General features: G+C 38.7%; 1 protein-coding gene across 2 annotated transcripts in view; it reads right to left on the reverse strand.

Moving 5' to 3' along the window:
* Positions 1-25338, reverse strand: part of SRBD1 (S1 RNA binding domain 1) — a 187489-nt gene that overhangs the window by 136289 nt on the left and 25862 nt on the right. For both annotated transcript variants that reach the window (XM_037161255.2, XM_053667113.1), the window contains exons 8-12: positions 21804-21900; positions 20410-20545; positions 16907-17010; positions 11229-11336; positions 5681-5838 (exon numbers count right to left, since the gene is read on the reverse strand). In XM_037161255.2, the coding sequence (XP_037017150.2) occupies positions 5681-5838; positions 11229-11336; positions 16907-17010; positions 20410-20545; positions 21804-21900 (603 nt within the window). The remainder of the gene's footprint in view (positions 1-5680; positions 5839-11228; positions 11337-16906; positions 17011-20409; positions 20546-21803; positions 21901-25338) is intronic.

The raw sequence follows: 25338 nt of genomic DNA on the forward strand, positions 1-25338 counted from the left end.
CTTTGGATTGTAGACACGTGAATAATTTCGTTCATGTATAATTTCTAAGCTCTACATTTACGAATGGTGAGCTTTTCTGTACTGTATTTTAGCTAAAAATATACTTAAAAAGTTGAGGATACCTAAAGAATAGAAATAATAATTAGGTAGGTGACTAATTTAGGAAGTTAGAAAAAGAGCAATAGAATAATCTCAAAGAAAGTGGAAGGTGGCAAATAATAAAGTTAAAAGCAGAAATTAATAAAATAAAAATTTTAAAAATCATAGAAGACCAATGAAGTTTAATATTTAAAAGACTTATGAAGGAAGAACTTTTAGTAATACCAGCCAGAAAACAAAAGGATAAAACATGCAACTAATTGTATTAAAAATAAAAAGATATTAAGTACAAATGCAGAACAGATTTAAATGATACAGAGAAACTATTATAAACAACTTTATGTTCATTTAGATTAAATAATGAAATAGTTAAATTACTGGAAAAGTCTTACTTAACAAAACAGACTGAAGATACGTGTGTGTGACATTTTAAAAAATTCATCCTATAAACAATACAAACACAGGAAAAGTTAAAAGCCATAGAATAGCTCAATAGACGCAGGGAAAAAGCATTGATAAAATGCACATCCTATTTATTGTCAAACTGCGTAGCACAAAAAGAGAGCAACCAGGACAGCCAATCGAAAACCTCACAAAACCTGCTCAGAGGGTGAGCAGGTGGGAACAGCCCACCGACTACTATCGAGGCCTTCATGCAGTGACATTTCTGTCGGAGGAAGCAGAGAGTATCATCTCACAAAGGAGGAATCCCAAAAATGTCAGAAGGTACTTTGCTGGGAACTACCACGGGTCGTTGGAGAACAGAGCTGAAACCGGAGGGAAAGCCCCTGCACACTCCCTTCATAGGTCAGTACGAAGGCCGCACTGCACAGCACGTTCAGAAAGGATTGGAAAACTCTGACCTCTATGAACTCTTGCAACTGAAAGCAGAATATCCTTTTCAGTAGAAAACCCCACACTGAAGAGAAATTGTTAGAATCATATCCACATTGAGCAAATTAAAAAGAGCATGAGCAAAGAAAAAAAGTCCAGGTAAAAGGGAAGAAAGCAACAAGGAAGCAGATTTCAGAAACTGTGACATTACTCTCAATTTACATAGATACAGAAGTTTTTTTTCCCAATAATTTTAGGAAAAAAAACAGAAGTAACAGTTCTAGGGATACACAGCTAGAAAACCATTCATGACCCTCCCTGAAGGTTGAGGAACACTAATTTTATGTAACACTAATCTATAGAAAAGGGTCATAGTCAACTATGACACAGAACAATTATTTTGAAAAACAAGAAATAAAAAGACTAGTTTGATGTCCTTGACTACAAAACAGAAAGAAACTATACCTAATATTTAAGAACTAGCTACAAAATAAATGATAGAAAATAAAATACCAAATCAGAAATAGAAAACCTCAGACATGAGATGAGAGAACTCAGGAATGAATTACATATGAAAGAAAGTTACTTCAGAATTGAAATTCTAAACCAAAAGAAACACAAAAATGAATAAGTAGTAAATACCTTAGGGGATACAGAGGGTAAAAATAAGACAAATTCAAAATATTCAAACAAGTTAAGAGGTGAAGAAGTTCACCACAGAACTGTAATCTATTTTTATAAGTATCGAATGAAAATTCCAGAACTTGAAAATATAATAGCTTGAAGAAAGAACTCAAGGGATGAATATAATAAGAGAAAAGACAGCAGAATAAGAGTATTAACTTAAAGCCAATCAAGAGAAAATAAAACAAAAGAATGGAAAATAGAAAGTTGAAAGGTTTAATACACATTTAATTGAAATTCCAAAAAAAGACACAAGAATCTCCATAAACCCAAGCAGAACTCATGCCACGAATAATAATAATAATAATAACAACATAAGAAAACTTCTGAAAACCATTAAGAGACAATCTCTGCAGGCAAGGGAAATAATAAGATTTCTGGCTTATTTCTCAAGAGAAACCATAGTTGAATGAATGAATGAATGAATGAATCAGACAAAACTAAAAATCTACATGAAATACATGCTGACAGAAAAAGACCTGACTTTGGGTGGTGGGAAACAACACAATACACAGATGATGTACCACAGAACTGTGCGTTTGAAACCTATATGATCTTATTAACCAATGCCACTCCAATAAATATAATTTAAAAATTAAAAACTTAAAAAATAAACCCACAAAAAATTGAAATGACATTTTAAAGTATTGCCAATCCTGAGTTATAAACCTCCAAAAATATTCTTCAAAAAAAATTTTTTTTTAATCTTTAAAAATTTTAAAGATTTTATTTATTTACTTTTAGAGAGAGAGGAAGGGAGGGAGAAAAAGAGGGAAAGAAACGTCTATGTGTGAAAGACACATTGACAAGTTGCCTCTCACTCACCCTCAACTGGGGACCTAGCCCTCAATCCAGGAATGTGCCCTGACTGGGAATCAAACCAGCAACCTTTTGGTTCTCAAGCCAGCACTCAATCCACTGAGCCACACCAGGCAGGGCAGACACTTTTTCAAACAAAAACTGAGATAGTTTGTCACCAACTGACACACATGGAAAGTAACTGTCTAGAGTTTTAGGTAGAAAGAAATGATCTCACATAAAAAGTCAAACATAGAAAGAAGATTAATAGAAAGGGTAAATATATGAGTAATAGAAAAAAACGTTTACTGGCCAAAACAATAAAAGTGCCCTGGGGTACTTGAAATGTACACCGAGAATTAAAATGTATCGCACGGGCACCACAATCAGGGAGCATCATCGCCACTATGACGAGGTGGCTTCAATGCAGACGAGGCCCACAGTGTTGCTGAAGAGTTTATAAACGGGGTTCTGGGTGGAGATTACAATCAGAACAACGTCAACCAATACAAGCATAGTAGAACTGTCCTTAGCACATCTGGTCAAGTTCGGAAGAGCTGATAAATATACTGGGACCCGGGCAGTGGTCCAGAGGGCTGTGCACGGCTATCATTAAGCCAGCTCATGATCTGGGGTACCACATCTGACAGTCTAGACCAAAAGCAAGATGGGGGAACCAAAGCACGAACTCTGTCATCAATGTTTGTGTCACTGCTATTGTCCTGTGACAGACTACAAATGTTTGGTCAAAGACATTAACCTAAGATTTTGTCAGCATATCCTTTCTAAAAAGAATAAGTTACTTATTAATATGCTAGAGGACAAGTGTGCAATATGCTTCAAAGCCATCAACAAAATCTGAAATATTATAAGCAAGCAATCTCATAAGCTGGCAGATGAGTTCATATTCTATACATAATCACTCTTCTCACAAAGCACTTATTTATTTTTGCTATTAAAATTTTTAATAATACTTTTCAGCCCTGGCTGGTATAGCTCAGTGGATTGAGCGTGGGCCTGTGAACCAAAGGATCGCGGTTCCATTCCCAGTCAGGGCAAATGCCTGGGTTGCAGGCCAGTTCCCGGCAGAAGACTCATGAGGGGCAACCACACATTGATATTTCTCTCCCTCTCTCCTTCCCTTCCCCTCTAAAGATAAATAAAAAATCTTTTTAAAAGTTTTATTAATACTTTTCAACTTTTAACTATAAGAGTTAAATCAGATATGATTACATGAAGGAATGTTTGGCACTACAAACTGCTACACCTTACAGTCTTACTTCCTATGTACCTAGGAAGGTGCATAGTCTTCCTGTGGACCTAGTCTTACCTTATTGAAATAATGCTACATTTGTAATTTTGTACTTTGTACGAAGTGTTAATTTTTACTCTTCACAGAATCATTTCAATAGGACAAATTTCATGTCGGCAGAAAACCAATACGGAGACGTGGCATGACATGAGAACACACCTCACATTCACACCAGCTTCTCACTAATCATGTACCAAAGGAGACGGCGAGATCCATCCAGATACTAAAGTTCTCTTTCAGCTCCAGAAGTTAACAGGGATAAATAAACATGTGAACAAAAAACACCACAAGGATAAATCTAGAGGAAATAATAATTAGCTAGCACTTCTTAATTTTGTATTCTCCTCAGGTGTACATTATGACTTAGTCATTGTTCTTTTTTTCTCTCAATTAATATGGTAGTAGCAACTACTGTCAACTTGTTTACATTTTCTGGGAACTGTTAAAACAGTTTTTAAAATTTCAAAATCTTGTATTAACGTTTGAGGGAGAATTAAGTCTGGTAACCTTGAACTCCCTTGTTAAGCAGTTATAGTGTATGATGAAAAGTCTCTTAACTTCAGGAGCTGCCTCCTGATCCGCACATTCCACTGTGACAAACATGTATTGAGCGCCTGTTAGGAGCAAACTTCTCTGCTAGTCATTATATTTATCAATCTGTTGCTCAAATTCAGGTTTCTTTTGGCACCTGTTCAGTTGGACAATGAACATTTATGTTTTGGGGGGAAGCTGTTTCACAAGAGAGGGAGAAGCGAATTTGGTTACCCATGTGGGAGCGAAAGCACTTACTGCTCACCGAGAATCATAGCTGCAATTTTAAGAATTGCTCCCAGCAAGTAAAAAAATGCATAAAATATGCAGCTCTCAGTTAAAGGCCTTATTAGCAGTTGAACTGTACAAGTAGTAAATTTTATCATTGCTTTAGTTACAACCATCTGTAAATAATTTTAAATATGTATGTGGGGTTCAAATTAATTGGAATGAAGTGTAAATTAAAAGTATACAATCATTAGCAGGTTATTGAAAATCTCTGGGCTTATGAAATGTAGTTAAATTTATTTAAAACATAAAAGATGAAAAATTAAGGTACACAGCTGGCCACCAAATGTGAAGCCAATCTGCTATTTAACCTTGAAAACAAAATCGAGTTTGCATATTACTGTTAACACTAATATACACAGGGAATGGAACCATGATCCAGTGAACTTGGGGGGAAACAAAAGCCTGGTAGTAACACTCACAATATTAAGATACTATTCTTGTAGGAATTCCGTGTGCATGCTCGATATTGTGCTGACTAACAAAAATTGTTCAGTTTGAGAAGAATGTTAAGAAACCGCAAAGGTAGAGTTTATTGCAGTGATCTACATTTTTGGCCCGTTGACATTCTTAGTCATTACCTTGATGTTACTTGACCCTGCTGGCTTTTGAGCCTTTGCAGACCCCAGCAGTGACCCACATATCTGTGCAGTTCAGACTTGTTTTGATTATTGTTACTGAAGCCTGATCTTTAAAATAAAGTAACCAAAACTACCTCGTGAATTTGCTATCTGCTCTGATTCCAGTTACAATATAATAAAGATTATCTTCCTGTGCTATAAAAAAGCAAATATATAAAAAAATAGATCAATAAAAATAAATAAATATATAAAGTAAAATGTATCACACGTAAATCCATCACAATAAAGCTGAAGAGTTGTTGGAGTCTGACCTCAGTGGGACATCTCCACAGCGACACAGGGAAAAGCATAAATGACAGTAACATATTGAGGATTTGGGTCATCAAATATGACAAATAAGAAGTTTGATTCTCTGGTTCCATATCCTTGTATCTGAGAAAATCATTTTCTAAGATGTGAAAATTAACATTATTTCCAAACCTCATGAAATACATAAAGTGAAACATATGCCCAACCAAACAACTGTAATACACAAGCTGAAGGGTATGCTTACTGGTAGGAGAAATTATAGCTAATTTGCAGCCGTGTCTGTAGCCAGGGTCCACTCCCATCAAGGTGCGCCCTGGAACAGGGCTTGTTAAAAGGAGCTGACGAAGGTTCCGTCCAAACATCATTACAGATTCCTTCTCTGCGTCTGAAGTTAGTTTGGCTCTTCAGAAATAGAAAAAGAAAAAGAAAGAAGAGAATGTATTTAGTTTTTCATTCACCCAAATTTTCTTCCAGAAGAACAACAGAATTCATTCTGTACAGTTATTCGTCACAGGAACATTTATTATAACAAAATTACTAAGAGAAAAAATAAACACAAAATTACACTGAGTCTATTTTTGCTAACTGCAGTAACATGGTACCACAAATACCTATGGTAACAAACCTACCAAGTTCATCATACCCTCACTCCACTCTCAGCTCATCCTTGTACACAAAATCTACAGGTATAAACATCTGTGTATGTGAGAGGCACAGGTGTGTAAAGATTTGGACATCACACAATACCAAAGTAAAGTTTGTCAGCAGATTAAAAATATAAACATGCCCTCAGAGTAATGTTGCTGAATCATAAGTTGCCTCCTCCACCAATACTGAGTTTTACAGCCTCACCTGCCCATATCTCAGTGTCGCCTTCTCACTCCACTCCATGCCCTCGCTGGTCAGCCCCACACTGATGTGATATGACCGCAGACACGAATGCCAGTCTAGAACCACGACTCATATAAATACGTCCCAATTTTATAAAAAGTTACTAAAAGTCTAACTTTAAAACTTGTTCTAGAATAAAAATGTCTATAATGAACTTAAAGATAATTGTAAACTAAGTTTTACACCATTCATCTACTTAATAAAACTTATTCTCTCCTGAAATTCCTAAGAAATTATAAAAAGTATGTCATCTCTATTAGACAAGGTTAAAAAAATGTATGTCACTGGCCACGAGAAAATTGAGAGTTCACACTGAACTGTGCAATTCAAAGCACGCTTCGTATTAGTTTTGAGGTAGAATTATTTACATAAGTAAAAGCACACCCAGCTAACTAATGTTTACTTTACTGGCTTAATTCAGTTCCCCGAGGCTTTCTCTCATCTTCTCTAACATTTCACGGCCATTTTGCCTGCATTCAGCCATGCAACATGAAAAATATCCTTACAGATACTTCTACAGCTTCACTTTGAACTTTATTTATGGAGCAAGCATTTGTTGTCAGCCTTACATAAGGCACCATGGTCGGGCTTGAGAGACACAAAGCTGAAAAGATCAGATCCCTGCCCTGAAGACCACTGTCTAGTAGAAGGAATGGAAAAATAAATAAACAAGTATAAAACAGTAAGTGCTATTCCAATAGGAACACTTACTTATGAGGGATAGCTAAATAAGGAAGACTTTCTAAAAGAGGTGTCTTCTCAGGTGAATCAAGAACAGTAAGAAATAGAGTTAGTAAACACAGGTGGGAAGAAAATACTTCAGGCAAAGGAAGCGGCTCATGGCTCACCACAGCAAAAGCAAGTAACTTCACATGCTAAAGTAAAAAGAAATGCCAAGACACTAGGCAAAAACAGAACAGACCACAAAGGGTCATGCACATTCTTTTAAAGAGGTTACATTTTTTCCTGGAGACAAGGATCCATGGAAGGGTTTTAAGTTGACGAATATGAAATAATCAGATGGTAATTTTAGGATGGCAACACGGAATATGTATTGGAAAATACAAGGCAGAGTCATCTATGACCTGAGTATAATAATTCAAACAAAAATGATGATGGCCAGAACTAACCATGGACAGGTACTAACTATCCCCTAGTAACCATGGAAATAAACAGGAGTCAAAATTCAAAATATAATAAAAGATGGTAACTGGTGGCTTAAAGAAAGAAGTAGGTGTGAAAAATGACACATGAATGAAGGATCATGACAGTCACAGAAATGAGAAATGCAGAAAAGTGGACTCTCCACAGTATATAGTCAAATGAATAAAGTGGCTACAAATAACATAGTCTGTATGTCCTCTTTTTTTTTTAAAGATTTTATTTATTTATCTTTACAGGGGAAGGGAAGGAGAGAGGGAGAGAGGCATCAATGTGTGGTTGCCTTTTGTGCGTCCCCTGCTGGGAACTGGCCTGCAGGGAACCGGCCTTCAACCCAGGCATGTGCCCTGACTGGGAATCGAACCACGGTTGTCTGGTTCGCAGGCCCGAGCTCAATCCACTGAGCCACACCAGCCAGGGCTATACGTCCTCTTTTAATATATACAAAATGAGCCCTGGCTGGTGTGGCTCAGTGGACGGAGCATGGGATGAGAAACAAAGGGTGGTCAGTTCGATTCCCAGTCAGGGTGTTACAGAACAAAGGGCACACATACAGGGCCAAGGGAGGGGACGATATACGGTTACCAAAAGGACCCCCTACCAGGTTCGTTATGTCCACAGCCAGACAGGAAAGACGTTTCTCAATGCCAGAAATTTGTGAAAAGGAAAGGAAACGTTTATTTAATGCTGTACAGACTTAAAGTAGTGACCTAATGTCTTCATTAAAATATCAAAACCCTTTAGGGTACCCACAGACGGCCACAGTGCTTCCTTCCCCCCACCCTAATTTACTGTAAGTCAGGATAAGAAGCAAACGAAGTTTCAGGCCACTGGCACCACCAGCTGTGTCGCTGTCCAGACAGGATCTCTGATTAATCCAAAGCCATGTGACACCTTCTTATGGCCTACTGGCAAGAGTTCTTTCACCCTTCTTCCAGGCAAAGTCTCTCCTGATTCCAAGGCCACGCAGCCAAAGGGAGCACCCCAAAGCCACGCCATCCTCTTCTACCAAGGCCGTAGGGGTCCCCACTCTGGCCAAAACCACATGGTTCTTCTCTCCACCAGAGCTGCGGGGAGAGGAGGGGTCGGCACTCTGCCAAAGCCGAGTGGCGGTTCTCTGCTAAAGCCACACTGTGATTCTCCTTCACATGGCTGTGGGAGTCCCCACTCTGCCAGAAGTGCGTGGCTCTCCCTGTACCGCCACAGCCACATGGTCCTCCCTCCAATGACTGCCGAGTCTGGGTTTTAAATCTCTGAGCCAAACCTCCTCTGCAGCCCCATTTCTGAGTCCTCCTACAATCAGTTACACTGGCCAGCACTCCCATATCCTTCCAAGTTTACTGGGCTGCCATCGTGAGTCTGGGCAGGCCTGGCCCCATGTCATGGAGCCAATGATCTCCAAGCTCTCACGCAGGTGCTGTAAACAGGGGGAGTTGCCTCCCTCCCAGTTACATCTTGGGTGGAAGTCACTCCCTTCTCCAGGCTCAAAGCATGGCCACAGCTAATCAACATATCTATGAAACCAGTTAAAGGTTACAGATATGTTAAATGACCATGCCAGAGGTTAGCTGCAAAGCTGTGGCTGTACAAAACAGCTCTCAATGGCCCTGCTCCATTTGTCCCTTCCCCCAACTCACATCCCTGGAAGGGGTAAGGACCCCTTCCAGGAAATCCTAATATTTTCTGGACCCCATTCCAAATCCCTTTTGGGAGCCCCCCTCTTGGCTGTACCCTGTTACAAGGCGCATGCCTGAGTTGTGAGCCAGTACCCCAGTAGAGGGCATGTGAGAGGCAACCACACACTGATGTTTCTCTTCCTTTCTTTCTCCTTCCCTTCCCCTCTCTCTAAAAATATATAAATAAAATCCTTAAAAAAATAATATATATACATTAATAGAGAAAATTTGGTTAACAATGATACGGTCAAGGTAGTAAAATCATGTGGTTTTTTTGTTTTACTGATTCTTTCAATTTTTCTGTATTAGGACAGATTTCTTAGAAAAATAAAGTAATTTTCTTTTCTAAAAAATCCACTGGGAGTTTTTCCCCTTAACTGCTGTTCAGGTGATTACAAGTATTTCTATCAAGAGACCCATCTATGGACTATGCATGAAAACCAACTTATGGAATGAAATAAGATATTTTTTTTAGCCACAGGCATTTTAGGAAAAGAAAAGTGCTCTTTTCCTTGCCACTAGTGGCAGTCAGAGTTTACAAGAAACAATTCCACAGCAAGGTGCTTTCATTAAATCTCCATGAAATTACTCCACAAGTAGTGAAGCTACACAAATCAAATACATACAAAAATGTCAAAAGTGCCATAGGATATTACATGCAATGAGAGAAAACAAGGTAAAGGAAATGAAATTTTAAGTAAGTTTCTTTTTCACTTCATTAAGGACAGAATCCCTTAGTTTTAAATTTGATGTCTGAGCACTCAAAATCAAGACATGTTACTTCGCACAGACTTGAACTAGAATTCCAAAAGAAACATTATTTTTAAGGGATATCTGGGTTAAAAAGGATAAACCAAAAAAATAAATGACATTGGTTTTTAAAAAAAGAAGTTGGACGAGACGCTGTGCATACTTTTTAATAGTTATCTCCTCACTCCCTGCTCTAAACCCCTCCCAGCTCAATGGCCAGGTCCCCTAAAAGAAGAACAGACAAATATTATAAAGGCTGCTATAAACTCTAGTAACTGAAGAGATGACTAGAAATGATCATTCCCAGGTAACCCCTGCTGAAACCTATAAACAACTGAGAAAAGCAAACCCATAGAACACAGGAAGCAGGGATGAAGAAATGGTTGCTTTCTAAAGACTGCCTCCCAAGACAAGGGACAGACAGAAAGAGGGGTTTTGCCCGACATCACTTTCCTTTCCATCTCTCCCCCTAAAAACAATTCTGCACCTCACCTCTTTTGCAGTTTTTCTTCTTTGTAACTCTGAGTCCTTTTGCTAGAACACAGGTGGCAAACACAAGGCCCGTAGACCCAATCCCACCCTCCACTTTATTTTATCTGGCCCAGCACCTTGTTTCTCCCCTGGAGGAGCACCGAGCTCCTTGCCCCTGGTTAAGGAGTAGTTCCATTTATACAGTCCTAACGTTACATTCGGCCTTTTGAGGGCAACCTCGAGGCTGCTGTGGCCCCGGGTGAAAATGAGTTTGACAGCCCTGTGCTAGGCCATCTACATGATCTCTTTCATAATCTTCTAATGTTTGCTCATCATTGCTGATAATTACTCACCCAAATGACTCCCATTTGAAGTGAAAAACGTTATATTAACTTTCTTTCTTTATAGTAAAAGATTCATTGTGTGCTCCACTGGTTCCCTTATGCTTTTTTTTTTGGCTCACTTTATCTCTAAAATCTACTTCCAACTAACTTCTCCATTAACTTCTTAGTTTGTTTCTCCCAAGCCAAATCTCTCATCAATAAAACCCTTTGTTTAGCTTGATTGTCAAACTGCAAGACTGGTATTGCAGAACTGGACAGGATACACAGTAAGGGGTGAAGATTTGATAAGCATATCGCAATTAAGAGCTATGTTTTGTGATCTATGTGTACGATCTACATGCAGATTGAAACCTAGGCTTAATTTTAAGACTTTGTGATTGTGACTCAGCGCTTTGGATTGGTTAATGGATCAAAAAATATTTACTACATGCTTTTAATGGGCCTATTATCATACATAGTAATAAACATTACACAGAACTAAATTAGACAAGATGCATACCTGAACTCTCTACAGAGGAGAGGATAAATAAGACGTTTAAAAGAATCATCCACTGAATTGTGTAAGATCTTCATCAACTCTGGCCTCGCAAAGCGACGTGGTCTCCACCTGAAGAAGAAAAAGTCTGTACTAAAGCTGCTGTACCGACAATAAGACCAAGAAAGTGCTCCTGGCAGAGGGGACAGGAAGGGGGACAGAAACGGGGGCAACAACTTTACTGGACCAAGTAACAATCTGTGAAGAGAGCCTGTGATGCCTGGAAATTATTAGCAGTGGCATCTGGAGTTATTTTTAAAACCCAGTAACCATGGTCACACATAAAACTTAAGCAAGGCAAAAACATTCCTATTCTGGGAAGAGTCTCCAAAGCATTAATAACAATGGTCAAAAGTCTTAAGATATAAGAAAGTTACCCCAAAAATGACTAGAGCCCTGGTATAGACTGAACTGTGTCCCTTACAAATTCATGTGCTGAAGCCCTAACTTCCCCCAGGGTGATACTATTTGGTAACTGGACCTTTAGGAGATAATTCACTTTAGGTGAGGTCATAAGGGTAGGGTCCTTATAATGGAGTTAGTACCCTTATAAAAGGAAGCATCAAAGAGCTCTTTCTCTCTGCCTCAAAGTGAGGGCACAGCAAGAAGGCCCTGGTCTATAAGCCAAGAAGAAAGCCCTCACCAGGAACGACATCAGCCTGCACCTTGATCTGGAATTTCAGGGCCTTCAAAAACTAAGAAAATTAATTTCTGTTGTTTAAGCCACCTGGTCTATGGTATTTTGTTAAGGCAGCCAGAACTAAGACAAACATCTTCCTTCTTCTCCCAGTTCTTTTGTCTCCTCCATAAGGTTACAGTGAATGGAGCAAAGGAGAAACTGTCTCAAGCCCTGCCTCGTGTCCCTCGCGGTCAGAACTCACTCTGGTACTCAGACTGCGCTGCTCTCCAGGCAGCACGTCTGCACACACACACGCTGATGAGTATAAATGCAGCGGACACTGGAGGAAAAACAATGAGAAAAAACACAAGCTAAAAATGACAAAGAAATTCAGCCCTGCCCTTTCGGTGTTCTCGTCCATTAACAGCATCTCTGCCCTTGCCTTCCAATGACCCTCAAATGATAATATATTAATGGTTTCTAATAAACCATTAATAGACTGTAGGGATAGTCTCATCTCCCTTACTTATCTCAGCAAGGATATTAACTAATTTCAGTGAAGAAACATTGAAGCATTTATAATGTAATACATCAAAAATTACATAATTACAACCAATCGATTCCCTCCCATAAAAGGGTATTATTTAAGGAGAATATAGTTGGTTTGTCTTCTAATTTGAATGAAAGCACTTTTAGGCAGGACACACTGTACACTCTTCCTTCTGCCCAAATCCCTATTACTCCCTAATGTCACCTTTACCTGAGGGTGTAAGAAATAGGGAGGAGTAGGATATAAATTAGACACACATTATTATTAGTATTAATTTGGGAAACCCAATGTTAAGAAAGACTTCCCAGAAGAAACATTTGAGGTAAATTTTAAGTAGATGAGTAAATAAAAAAAACTGTGGTGCATTTACACAATGGAATAGTACTCAGTTGTAAAAAAAGGAAACCTTACCTTTTGTGACAGCACGGATGGACCTAGAGAGCATTATGCTAAGTGAAATAAGCCAGTCAGAGGAAGACAAGTACTATATAATTTCACTTCTGTGTAGAATCTAATGAACAAAATAAACTAACAAAGTAGAACAGACCTGTGGGGACTGAATGAAAAAGGTGGAGGGATTAAATAAACAAAAAGACCCCATACGACAATACAGTGATTACCAGAGAGAAAGGGAAGTAGGGGGAGATAGGACACAGCAAAGGGAGGATAAATAGTGATGGAAAGAAACTTGACTTGGGGTGGTGAATACACAATACAATACACAGATGATATATTGTGTATTGTACACCTGGAACAACTCCGATAAATTCAATTTTTTAAAAAATCATGGTTTAGCCCTGGCTGGTGGAGCTCAATGGATTGAATGCTGGCCTGTGAACTAAAGGGCCACAGGTTCGATTCTCAGTCAGGGCACATGCCTAGGTTTCAGGCCAGGTCCCCAGTAGGGGGCGTGTGAGAGGCACCCCCACACATTGATGTTCCGCTCCCTCTCTCCCTCTCTGTCTAAAATTAAAGAAATACAATCTTTTTTTAAAATCATGATTTAGCAAGCAAGACAAAGAAATAAAAGTATTCTGGGAAGAAACCATGACTTATGTTCAGTGACATGAAAGAGAATGATAAGTAACTGCAAGTGCATTAGTACTGCAAGGGTATAAAATATCAGAGTTCAAGGGACAGGGGGTGGTTCAGACAGATAAGCTAGAAAACATAGCAGATCATTAAAAGTTGTATACACCATGCCAGGTAGCTTGGCAGTTAGGAAAGAGAGTAACAGTCCTGGGTCATGGGACAATGTGCTAGGAAGATAGAAGACCCTAATGGGGTGGTATTTTACAAATGTATCTGATGTCTGCTGGGGTCATTCTCTTCACGGCCAGATGAAGATCTCCCCATTGCATGTAGGAGGAAACCAGAAACCATTCATGCTACCTACCCAATCTCTCTGGAAGCCCCAGTAGTCCTCCTTAAACCTCAAGGCCCTTCTCTGGGGTGACTGCTCTGCTCCCCTCCCGGGAACAGAGCGCTGAGGGTCTACTTGAGACTCCAGGATGCCTTCCTTATGCCCACTCACAGTTCACCTGTTTCCCACTGCTACCGTCCAGTCCCAGCCACCATCATCCCTCACCCCACATTCCTTCCAAACTGTCCTCATGCTGCAACCATAATGATCTTTTAAAACTCAAACTGATCATGACACACCTCTGTTTAAACCCTTAACTGGCTTTCTATCACCTTTGAGGTAAAGAAAAAAATCCTTAACATGACGAAGAAAGCTAGATACGATTTGGCCCGAGCCTACATCTCAATCCTAACTTCCTGTTGCTTCCTCCCCCTCCTGTCTCTGACCTACACAGGCACCCAGTTGTTAAGGCTCCCTGTTGCAAACCCTTATGACACAATGCAGTTCTCCTTTCTGACCTCAGCTTACATACGCCTAACCATTCGTTCAATGTCTTTTTCATTAAAGTACACTGTCACCAAAGATGGTCAGTATATTTAGCTGATTTACGGGTGGATCCCCAACATCTAGCACATAACCTGAATGGTAAGTACAAGGGAAAGGTGGAAGAAGAGGAACAAAGAGAGTTTAAAAAAAAAGGACTAGGAGCCCTGGCCAAGTGGCTCAGACGGTTGGAGCGTCATCCGCTATACCAAAAAGGCTGCAGGTTTAATTCTCCACCAGGGCACATACCTGTGTTGCCAGTTCAATCCCTTGTCAGGGTGTGTATGGGAGGCAACCGATGTTTCTCTGTGTCTCTCTCTCAAGATCAATAAACATTTCCATGGGTGAGGGTTTTCCTTGTTTAAAAAAAAGGAGCCCTGACTGGTTTGGCTCAGTGGTTTGGGTGTCATCCCACAAAGGAAAAGGTTGCAAGTTTCATTCCTGGTCAGGGCGCATTCCCGGGTCACAGGCCAGGTCCCCAGTTAGGGGCACATGAGAGGCAACCTACTGACGTTTCTCGTACACATCAGTGTTTCTCTCTCCCTTACCTCCTCTCTGCATATAAATAAATAAAATCTTGAAAAGGATTTTCAAGCACCCATCTTCAGTCATTCCAATGTGTTTAAAGAAAGGAAAATAATAACTTGATAATAGTTCTTTAGTCTGGAAAAAGTATTCTAGCTAGCGCTGTTTCAGTTCTTTAGTTTCCACAGAAGTGTTTCTTCAATTGGAATGAGAGAAACTTCTAGAATACAACTGAAAATTATATCACTATACCACAGTGATATAAAGTATTACAGTATAGGTTCAATATTATTACCAATTATTCAATTGGAGAATAAAATAAAATAGAGACGGGCTAAGAAAAAACAACTAAATTATTGCAAGGAAAACCATTTCTTGACATTTATTTATTATAAAGATAACAAATTAAAAGTATAATTCCTTAACTACTGAAGACAAACCCTCATACTGAGTATTACAAATATTTGTAGGAAATGAGCAGAAGTTTTTCTCATAAAAAACATTTCTAAAAAGAAAATTAGCACAATAGATCACTGTAATAATAGATACCATCAAAAGCTACACAATTCCATGGAATATCATTTAACATCCTCAAATCTGTGAGAATGAAATTACTCGCCGTTTTAAAGATAACGACACTGAGAAGAAATATTAGGCAACACGCTCACAGTCACCATGGTGGGAAGCGACGCAACCGGAGTGCAGATGCGGATGCAGCCACTCAAGGTTTTGCTCTTTGCATGAAACTGTCTTACTTTCATCAGATCTTAAATTAAAATTATCTAATTTTTAACACAGTTTTTTAAACCTAGGATTTCATTTAGGTATTTATTTCTTTATTACTTTTTAATGGAACTTATTTATTTATAAAGGAAATAAGCATTGATTAAAAAATGACAACTACCCAAAAGAGTATAAAATAGACAATTAAATCTCACACAGAGCTAAGGAGTAGACCCTTATATGTTTTCAGATATTTTTCTACACTAATATAGAAATATTTTTGCCATTAATGAGATAATACTACAAATATAAATTATAATTGTCCTTTTAACCTAATGACATGTATATCTCTCACCTTTAGCTCTATCTCAAATTTTTCAAAATGACTGCACAGAATTCCATTGTATAGATTAAAACATAACTGGCTTAAGCAATTAACCTAGTGATTAACATTTAAATGTTTGCTTTACTTGACAGGTCTTTGGTTTCACCACTCAGTCAATTGCTCATTCAAGAAATTGGTTTGGCAAACTGGCTTCCGCTGAACTGACACAGGAACCACGTTGGGTGAGACAGCTCATCCCAGAGGTGCGCAGCACTTCTCCCTCTCAGCACGGTCCATCCAACTGCTCAGACAGCGTTCCCAGCAACCTCTCTAACCCAAGGTCACTCAGAACTAGCGAGTGATGAGCATCCCGAACACCCACGTCTCCTTACTGCTAGGCAACCCACTTTAACTCTGCATCCGTTTTCTCTTTTGTCGCATGGCAGCTACAAATCTGCTCTACCACCCAACGCGTCTCTTGTGAGGATCAAATATATTCTAAAAACTAAGACTGAAAGTGAAAAATGCTATACAATCATGTGGTGCTATTTTTAAAGGTTCCCTTAACAAACAAGAAAGCATAATAAAAAGTTACATAACACTGGAAATTTCTTAATATCCAATAAATTTAATGTTTGTCTCAATCATCCTTAATGTGTAAAATATTTTAGGTAAACTATATACAGCATGCTTAAAGAATTAAATTGAAAAATGTTTCAATTATCCTTAACAAAAGATTTCTGATATTATATATAGTATACATTTGTTAACTTATTTTTTCAGAAGAACAAATATGCTCTTTACAGAAAAAGTATTAAAGTCCATCCTAGTTGTTTCCAATTTAAAAAGATACTGTTTCTGCTGTGTGTCATTGTTCGTTTCTTTCTTTTTTTTTTTTACATAATGGACATCTTTCCATGTTAGAAGATATAGATCTCAGTACGGTGTCTTAGAAACAAGAGAAAGGAAATTCTATAAAAGTCTATAAACATACCTGTTTTGGATGCACCACCTACAGAATTCATTCTTAACTCCATCAGGAATGTTGACCTTGACTGTCAGTATCTTCAAATTTTCTCCACGGTTAATTGCCAGAATCTGAGTACAAGCATATATGGCAAAGTCAATAATCCACAAAATATACATATGATCAATTTACTCAGTCAACATTTATAAAACAAATCAGATGGTCACTCAACCTAGAGCTATACCCACTTGTTATTCATTTATTTACCAAAAATGTGTGTTTCACTCTGTATGGGGGTTCCCTGCAGACCAGCTCCAGAGCTTGCCTCTGTTTTGCCTGTATCAGGGTTTCCCTGGGACAACAGCAGCTTCCTGGGCTGCATTTCTTAAAAGTATTTAGAAGCAAACATATGAGCTGCAGTTTCAATTAATAAACAACAGTTAGAAATAAGGAATTACAGAGAGAGCAATCAAAAAGCCTGGGAAGGAAGAGGCTAGGAAACAAAAAATATTTGAGGGCAAAGGGGTTTTGTAAAGTTCCTGCATATATCAGGAAATCTGCAAGGCCACATGTATGCTCAGGACTATACGCCTGCTCTGAAAACACCTGAGCAGATCTTAGGCTTTCACCTCTGACTGACCTTTGGGCCCCAGGCAAAGAGGAAGTAAAGGCTAAGGCAGAGTAGCAAACAGCCCACTAAGCACTCAGAGGGCCCCAAGGAAGATCTGATCTGCAAGGACTGGGAAAGTTTGGTTTTTGTTTGGGCTCCAGGCATTAGGGGAATCTCTGTCAAGGAAGTACATCTCCGCTAAGCTAAAGGAACAGAGACTTCAGTGGTCAAACACAAGGATACAGACTTTGCAAAAACAGTTTAGAATTAACAAACTCACAACAGCAACAACAAACCCTAAAAAGGGGAAAAAATTGATTCTCAGTAGTACCAACTTACAACATTTAAAATGCTCATTTTTTAACAAAAAAGTTTACAAGATATGCAAAGAGATAAGAAAGTATAACCCACTTGCAGGAAAAAAACAAAATGAAGGGAATCTGTCCTGGAGGAAGCAGAATTGGACTTATTAGACACACTTCACACCAACGGTCTTACATAAACTCAGATTAAAGAAAATCATAGACAGAAATATAAAGGGATCCAGGAGAACACTGCCTCAACAAATATAGAATATCAATAAAGAGTTGGAAATTATAAAAATAAAAACAACAGGAATTCTGGAGCTGAAAAATACAATGACAGAGAAAATATTCACTCCCAGGGGTATCCAACCTGCAGCCCATGGGCCACAGGCAGCCCGGGATGGCTAGGAATGAAGCCCAGTACAAAATCGTAAATTTACTTAAAACATTATGAGACTTTTTTGTGATTTTGTGATTATGTATTGCAATTTATTAAATGTGTGGCCCAAGGCAACTCTTCTTCTTCCAGTGTGACCCAGAGGTGTCAAAGGTTGGACACGCCTGCTAGAGGTTCAATATCAAACTGGAACAAGCAGAAAAAAGAGTCAGCAAACTTCAAGACTAGTCAACTGAGGAAGAATCTAGGGGAAAAAAAAGGACATGAATAGAGCCTAAGAGACCTGTGGGACACAATCAACCACACATACAGTGGAAGAACCAGACAAGAAGAGAAAGGAACAGGAAAAATATTTGAAGAAACAATGGCGAAAAAAAATTTTCAATTTTGATGAAAAACATGACCTTGCAATCCAAGAATTGCAATGAATTCCAAGATAAACTCAAAGACATCCACAGCTAGATACATCAAAATCAAACTGTCAAAAGCCAAAGCCAGAGAATCTTGAATAAAGTGAGAAATGTACATCAGGTCTGCCCAGAAAAAGTCCAGCCACTGTTAAAATACAAACAGTTTGTGCAACATCGATGTGACCTGGCAGCCAAGGAGAGTGGACTGGAATGTGCATGCGTGAACAATGATGACTTCACTGTACTAGTCAATGAGGACAGTAGACACACTTCACTGACCATATATACTGTGTGGCTGTCACACTCAAAATGACTGAGCATGCAGAACAACAAATCTACATTAGATTTTAAGCTTGAACATTCCTCTGTGGAAACTATTTGGATGATTTAGAAGGCTGTCGCTATAGGTAACTGATGATTGGCAGCTTCATCACAACAATGCACCTGCTCATGCTTCATATTTCATACTGAGTTTTTTAAAAAGACATCAAATCACCCAGGTGATTTGGTGCCCAGATTTGGCATGCTACTGCTTCTGGTTTTTTCCAAAACTAAAATAACCTTTGAAAGGGAAGAGATTTCAGACTATCGATGAGATTCAGGAAAATACGACTGGGCAACTGATGGCAATTAGGAGAACAGTCCCCTCCCTACTTGGGAGGGGACTGAGGTGTCATTGTCCTATGTACAATGTTTCTTATATCTTGTATATTCTTCAATAAATGTGTCTATTTTTCATATTACATGGCTGGTACCTTCTAGACAGACCTCATAAATCATCATGTGCAAAAGCTCATTAAAATAAACAGCTAGTTCTCCATAAAAACCATGGAAGCCGAAGACAATGGAATGTCACACTCAAAGTACTAAAAGAAAAGTCAACTAAGAAACCTATATCCAGAAAACCTATCCTTCAAAAATAAAGGAGATTGTTAGTAAGTACAGAGCTTTAGTCTTGCAAGATGAAAGAGTTCTGCAGGTTGTTTGCAAAACAATGTGAATACACTTAACATTACTTGACCTACACACTTAAAAATTGTTAAAATAGTAAACTATGTTTTATGTACTTTACAATGATAAATTTTAAATAAGGAGAAATTAGGAATTTCCAGATAAACAAACACTGACAGAGTCTGTCACTAGTAGACCCGACCTACATGAAATGTTACCGAAGTCCATCGGACCAAAATGACAAGGCACTGGACAGAAGCTCAAACCCTCACAAAAAAGAACACTAGTAAAGGTAGCTACTATAGGTGAATGTAAGAGTCAATGTCATACTTTGGACTTGAACATCTTTTTTTTCTATATGACCTAAAAGCCACATTCCACAATGAACATACATCCTATCACTACAATCAGAAAAAAATTAGTAAACTTAGAAATGAAATTAAAAGTCTGAGGTATAATAACTATGATTTATACAGTTAAGTGAGATCTCTCACACTCTATTCTAAACCAGGTATCTCTTAATTTGTACCTCACATGGAAAAGGCCCAGAATACAGCTTACATCCCAGCATACTTGTAAGCAGGGTCTAATAAGAAAGGTCACCATCACAAAGACACCTGTGGTGTTACATTGTCAGCTATGCTAATAATTCTTAGTCACCTACTAACATCTCTGGGTCTTCAGTTCCCCATTTATGTGGAAAAATATGACAATATTACAAAAATTTATATGAATAAAAAAGAAAATAGTTGACTTAAAATTCTTTAATTCCTTAGTAAGTAGAGTAACAGGGAAAACCAGAGCGTTGTCATGATCACCCCACCAGCACCAGCACGCCAGGCGACTTCCTCACTTACCTGATGATGCTGGATGTTTCTTAGGTTGCATGAAAAATTCTGGTAGAGATGGAACTTATCAACATCTTTCTCATTTACTTTTTTTGAAGACACTTTTGCCAAAGATGACTGAATAGAAATATATCTATTTTGGCACCTGTTCAAATGCACAAATATTTTTTAAAAACAAGTAGTTATTAATATGTGTAGTAAAGAAACATATTATATATTGAATAGGTTAACAAAAATGATAAGCCACTACTGAATGTAATTTCTTTAAACAATGTCCAATTATAAAAATGTTATTGACTCATTATAAGGACTCTTTGCCTATTCACGCTACCATAGGTCCTACACATCTACTTGTGTAGCAACTCAACCCTCCCATAAAATGCCTAAATGAGCTCAGATACCATCTGCAGATACCGTCTGCATATAAGAGACCAAACTATCTAAAAGGAATCAGACCAGAAACCCTAGCCTAGACATCATCCTTCTCTAACCACCAAGTAAGCCAGTCAGAACCAATTAAAAGCTACAAAAAGGAGAAACAAGAAAATGTGTCAGAACAGCTTCCAAGGACAATGTATAAAACTGAACCAAATTTCTGCAGTATAATTACCTATAAAAACACACTTAAAAACCTGGGCAATTCTCCTACTTTCTTCAGCGGCTAGGGCCACTGAGAAAACAGCAAAGCTCTCTCCCTCAAGTGAACGAAACCCTGGCGAGCTGCAGCAGTCAACTGGCTCATGCCCACCTTTCCTCGGAGGAGAGGAAGAGCAGGCCTCCAGCGAAGCTCTGTCCTCTCTTCTGATGCAGAAAACATTAAAAATCGGTTTAAAATGAGTATCTATGTTAATGAGGCATGAAATCCACAACCCCAAGGAGGGTCTAGGTCAAAGGTTTTTGAAAATCTCTTACACACTGGGACTACTGATACCGTGGGCAAGCTGCTCTCCATTGGCTAAAATTCATTCTGAGATCAGTACTTTCAGCCATACTTGACATGAAATATTCTCATTAGCCTAATCACCAGGACCACCAGAAAGGGGATATTATAAAATTAAGTGCATACATCACAATGTTTTTTTAAAAATGCCACCAACTCAAAACGAACACGAATCTCTCTCCATCATCTTTTGTGTGACTCAGTGGCTTTTAAACGGTGTTCCTCGGGGCTCTCCGCTGAGGTGCTGAGGTGCAAGGAGAATGAGCAGGCACAGTCCCAGGCTCCCTTCTCAGAATTCAACGGCAGCAACTTTACTTGTACCTGTGTTATATACTAGGGTCCTGTTGTTTGTATTGAGTTCTGCTACTTAAGAAAATGCCTGAAAATCAAGTTGTTAATGAACACTGGTCTTGGCACTAACCATGCAGCCCGTAACAGCATAAATCTACAAAGAGGTACTCACAATTTCCTTATGAAGTCAAGTGTTTCTCTGTCTTTAGCAATCATGTCTGCTAAAATATGCTGCACCCCTGTTTCAATGTCCTGGAGTGCCGAAAGCCCTTTGGATAAAAAGGAAAACAAAACCAAGAACTGCAGATTGGTTTTTAAGTCTAAAATTAAATCACAATAAACTCATTCCAGTCAAAATAAAAACCTTAAATTGACAGACTCAGGACAGAAAAGTGTCATAGCAGTGTCTAATTTCCCTCTCCAACGAAAACAAGTCCCCAAAAGCAGGAACAGAGCAGCACCTTCACAGAGCACATAACCAAGTGGTGGAACGTGCAGCGCTGGGACCAGCTCTCCGCCCTACTCCCTGTTCCACCGCTCACCCAATGTGCGACTCTGGGCAAGTCGCTTGACCCCTCTGTGCCTCAGTTTCTGATAAAAGTAGACTAACACTTACTTCATGAAGTATTTACAAAGATTAAGCATGTTATGGAAAATATATATTAATTGAGTCATATCCCAAGACATACTTTCATTCCAGTTACAAAAATTCTCCTTGGCTTTTAAACCATGTTCTTATATTAATTTTAAAAAAGTAAGTTTCTTAATATTCCTATTTTGGCTTATGAGGCACTTCTTCATATTCTCAATGACTCATTTGAATCCCTCAAATTGCATAAGCATGAAACAAGACTCATTAAGTTTCATGTTCACATTTAAATTGTCTACCAGTGACACTTGGTGTCTACCAATACGAATGAGCATCATTTGAATTATGCTCATCTTCACATTTGAATTGTCTACCAATGGTATGTTAAATTCTTCCAAGTGCTTTCTTTTAGTTTGCTAACTTATAGCAGTAAGTCTTGTACATTATGACGCTTGCAATAACTCATACATTGAGCTAGACCATTTTCACTGTTTTCTTTCATTTCTTTTTCCTTTATTGTTCTGTTTCCATTAAAGCTTTCTTTCCTGCAGTAATGCTTAAATTACATAAGCACTGAGTATCATGTATTTTTCTGAAAGTATAGTTTTAATGAGTAACGGAGACAAAGACAGACTTACAGAGTAATTAACAAGGAGAAAACGCCCTGTTGGGTTGCATTATAACTACTCTTAACTATTGACATAATTACATTTATTTCAAGGAAATTTAAAGAAAAAAATTTGGCCATTGAAATTAATAAGAATTCTGTTTATATTTCAAGAGAATTTCTCTATGAGGGCATTTTCAGGAACAAATTACCTTTGAAAAGTGAAAGACTGTGTATGAAAGACTTGGAACAGCGGTGGCACATAGTAAGCAGTCGATCAATGTCTGCTCTCGTGTTAGCTGTCTCGCTAAATCGGTCCTCAGTTAAGGAAAACCACTCACTATGCACTAATTCCTGGCGCTCCAAAGCATCTCACAGTATCATCGTGCAAAGTCTAATGAGAGCACCATGGTGACAAGTCAGAAAAAGTATGTAACCCACAAACTCACTGCTCCTCTATTTACTACTACTACTACACTAGTCTTTCTATTACTACTCTCTCAATGAGAAACAATAAACGATAAAAGAAAGAGGGTATTAGAAAGAGGCTATTATAACAAAGGCCTTTGAAAACCCCCATCAGTGGGGAACACGATACGTAAACCTATATAATTAAAATTATTCTAGAGCTCTAGAGCAATGCTTTGTAAAGTACAGCCCAAGGATCCGAAAATAAATTTACACTAGGTACTTGTTAAAAACAGAAATTCTTAGTCCTGGCCAGATGACTCAGTGGGAGCGCCGTCCTGTACATCAATCTAAAGGCTGCAGGTTCAGTCCCTTGGCTGGGGCACGTATGGGAGGCAACCGACTGACATTTCTCTCTCACATCGATGTCTGTCTCTCTGCCTGTCTCTCTGTCTGTCTTTCTCCCCCACCCTCCCTCCTCTTCTTCACTCTCTAAATCAACAAATCTATCATCAGGTGAGAATTAAAATTAATTAATTATTTCATAGACTGTGGCCTTTTCCTGTTTTATAGACTATCACAGATATTCTGATACTCATTACTTTAAAAAAACCAGCCCTGGCTGGTGTAACTGAGTTGGTTGAGTGTCATCCTGCAAAGCGAAAGGTTACCAGTTCCATTCCCTGTCAGAGCGTATGACTATAGATTGTGGGTTCAGTCCCCGGTCAGGCACGTATGAGAGGCAACGATTGACATTGCTCTCTCACATCGATGTTTCTCTCCCTTTCTCCCTCCTTTCCTCCCTCTCTAAAAAAATCAATCGGTAAATAAATTGTTTTTTAAAAGGTTAAAACCCACTGCTAGGGCAAACTGGGTGATGGAAATACCAGGGGGTAATACTTTGTAAAGTACATAAGAACTGTCCGGAGAAAGTCCAACCACTGTTAATATAATCAGAATAGTTTGTGTGATATGGACGTAACCTGGCAGCCAAGGAGAGTGGACTGGAATGCACGTGCATGAACAACGACAACTTCACTGTACTAATCAGTGAGGGCTGTAGATGCCATTGACTGAGCACAAGTACTATGTGGACATCACATTCAAAATAACTGAGCAAGTAGAGCAATGAATCTAAATCAGTTTTTGTGTTAAGCTTGAACATTCCTCTGCAGAAACTACTCATATGATTCAGAAGGCTGCAGGTATGGGTAACTGGTGATTGGCAGCTTCTGCACAACAATGCACCTACTCATGCATTATGTCTCATGTAGTTTTTTGGTGAAACATCAAACCATTCAAATTACTCACCCCCCCTGTGGCCCGGATTTGGTGCCCTGCAACTTTGGCTTTTCCCCAAAACTAAAATCACCTTTGAAAGGCAAGAGATTTCAGACCATTGATGAGATTCAGGAAAATACGACGGGGCAGCTGATCGCAACTGGGAGAACTGTGTGAGGTCCCATGGTGCCTACTTCGAAGGGGACTGAGGCATCACTGTCCTGGGTACAATGTTTCTTGTATCTTATAGTTTCTTCAATAAATGTCTCTATTTTTCATATTACATGGCTGGTTACCTTCCGGACAGACCTCATATGACCATCTAACCACTACGCTGTATACCTAAACTAGTACAAAATAGTATCGAATGTAAACTGTCATTGAAAATAATCAAAAACAGAAAAACACTGCTGGGATGATGCCCTTTGCTACAGCAGTAGTTCTCAACAGGAAGTAGAAATTATCAGACATCCAAAACTCTCGTCCAAATTACACACCCAGTTCAGTCCAACTAGGAAGAGAAAGGACTAAAAAGATTCTTGTGTGTTTTGAAAAAGCACCTTCCCCCATCAAAGAGAATTGATCAGAGGAGCTTAATACAAGAAGGATAAGAAGAATTCTAAGAGTTTAGCACCTCTGTGAAATCAGGAGAAAATAAAGTCCAAGAACCAGAAAAGTATATCCTTTGCCTTGTGAAGGCTTTCCAGCTGCAGGTGTTTCAAACATCCACAACTGTAACAGAAATCGAAGGGTAGCACTTCTTTCTACCTCCTCTGCACTGAGGCCACCTCTTCTTAAACACAACAGAACAATCAAGCTACT

This window comes from Artibeus jamaicensis, unplaced genomic scaffold (genome assembly GCF_021234435.1).
Source record: "Artibeus jamaicensis isolate MK-2021 breed Jamaican fruit bat unplaced genomic scaffold, CSHL_Jam_final contig_465, whole genome shotgun sequence".
Taxonomy (NCBI): Eukaryota; Metazoa; Chordata; class Mammalia; order Chiroptera; family Phyllostomidae; genus Artibeus; species Artibeus jamaicensis.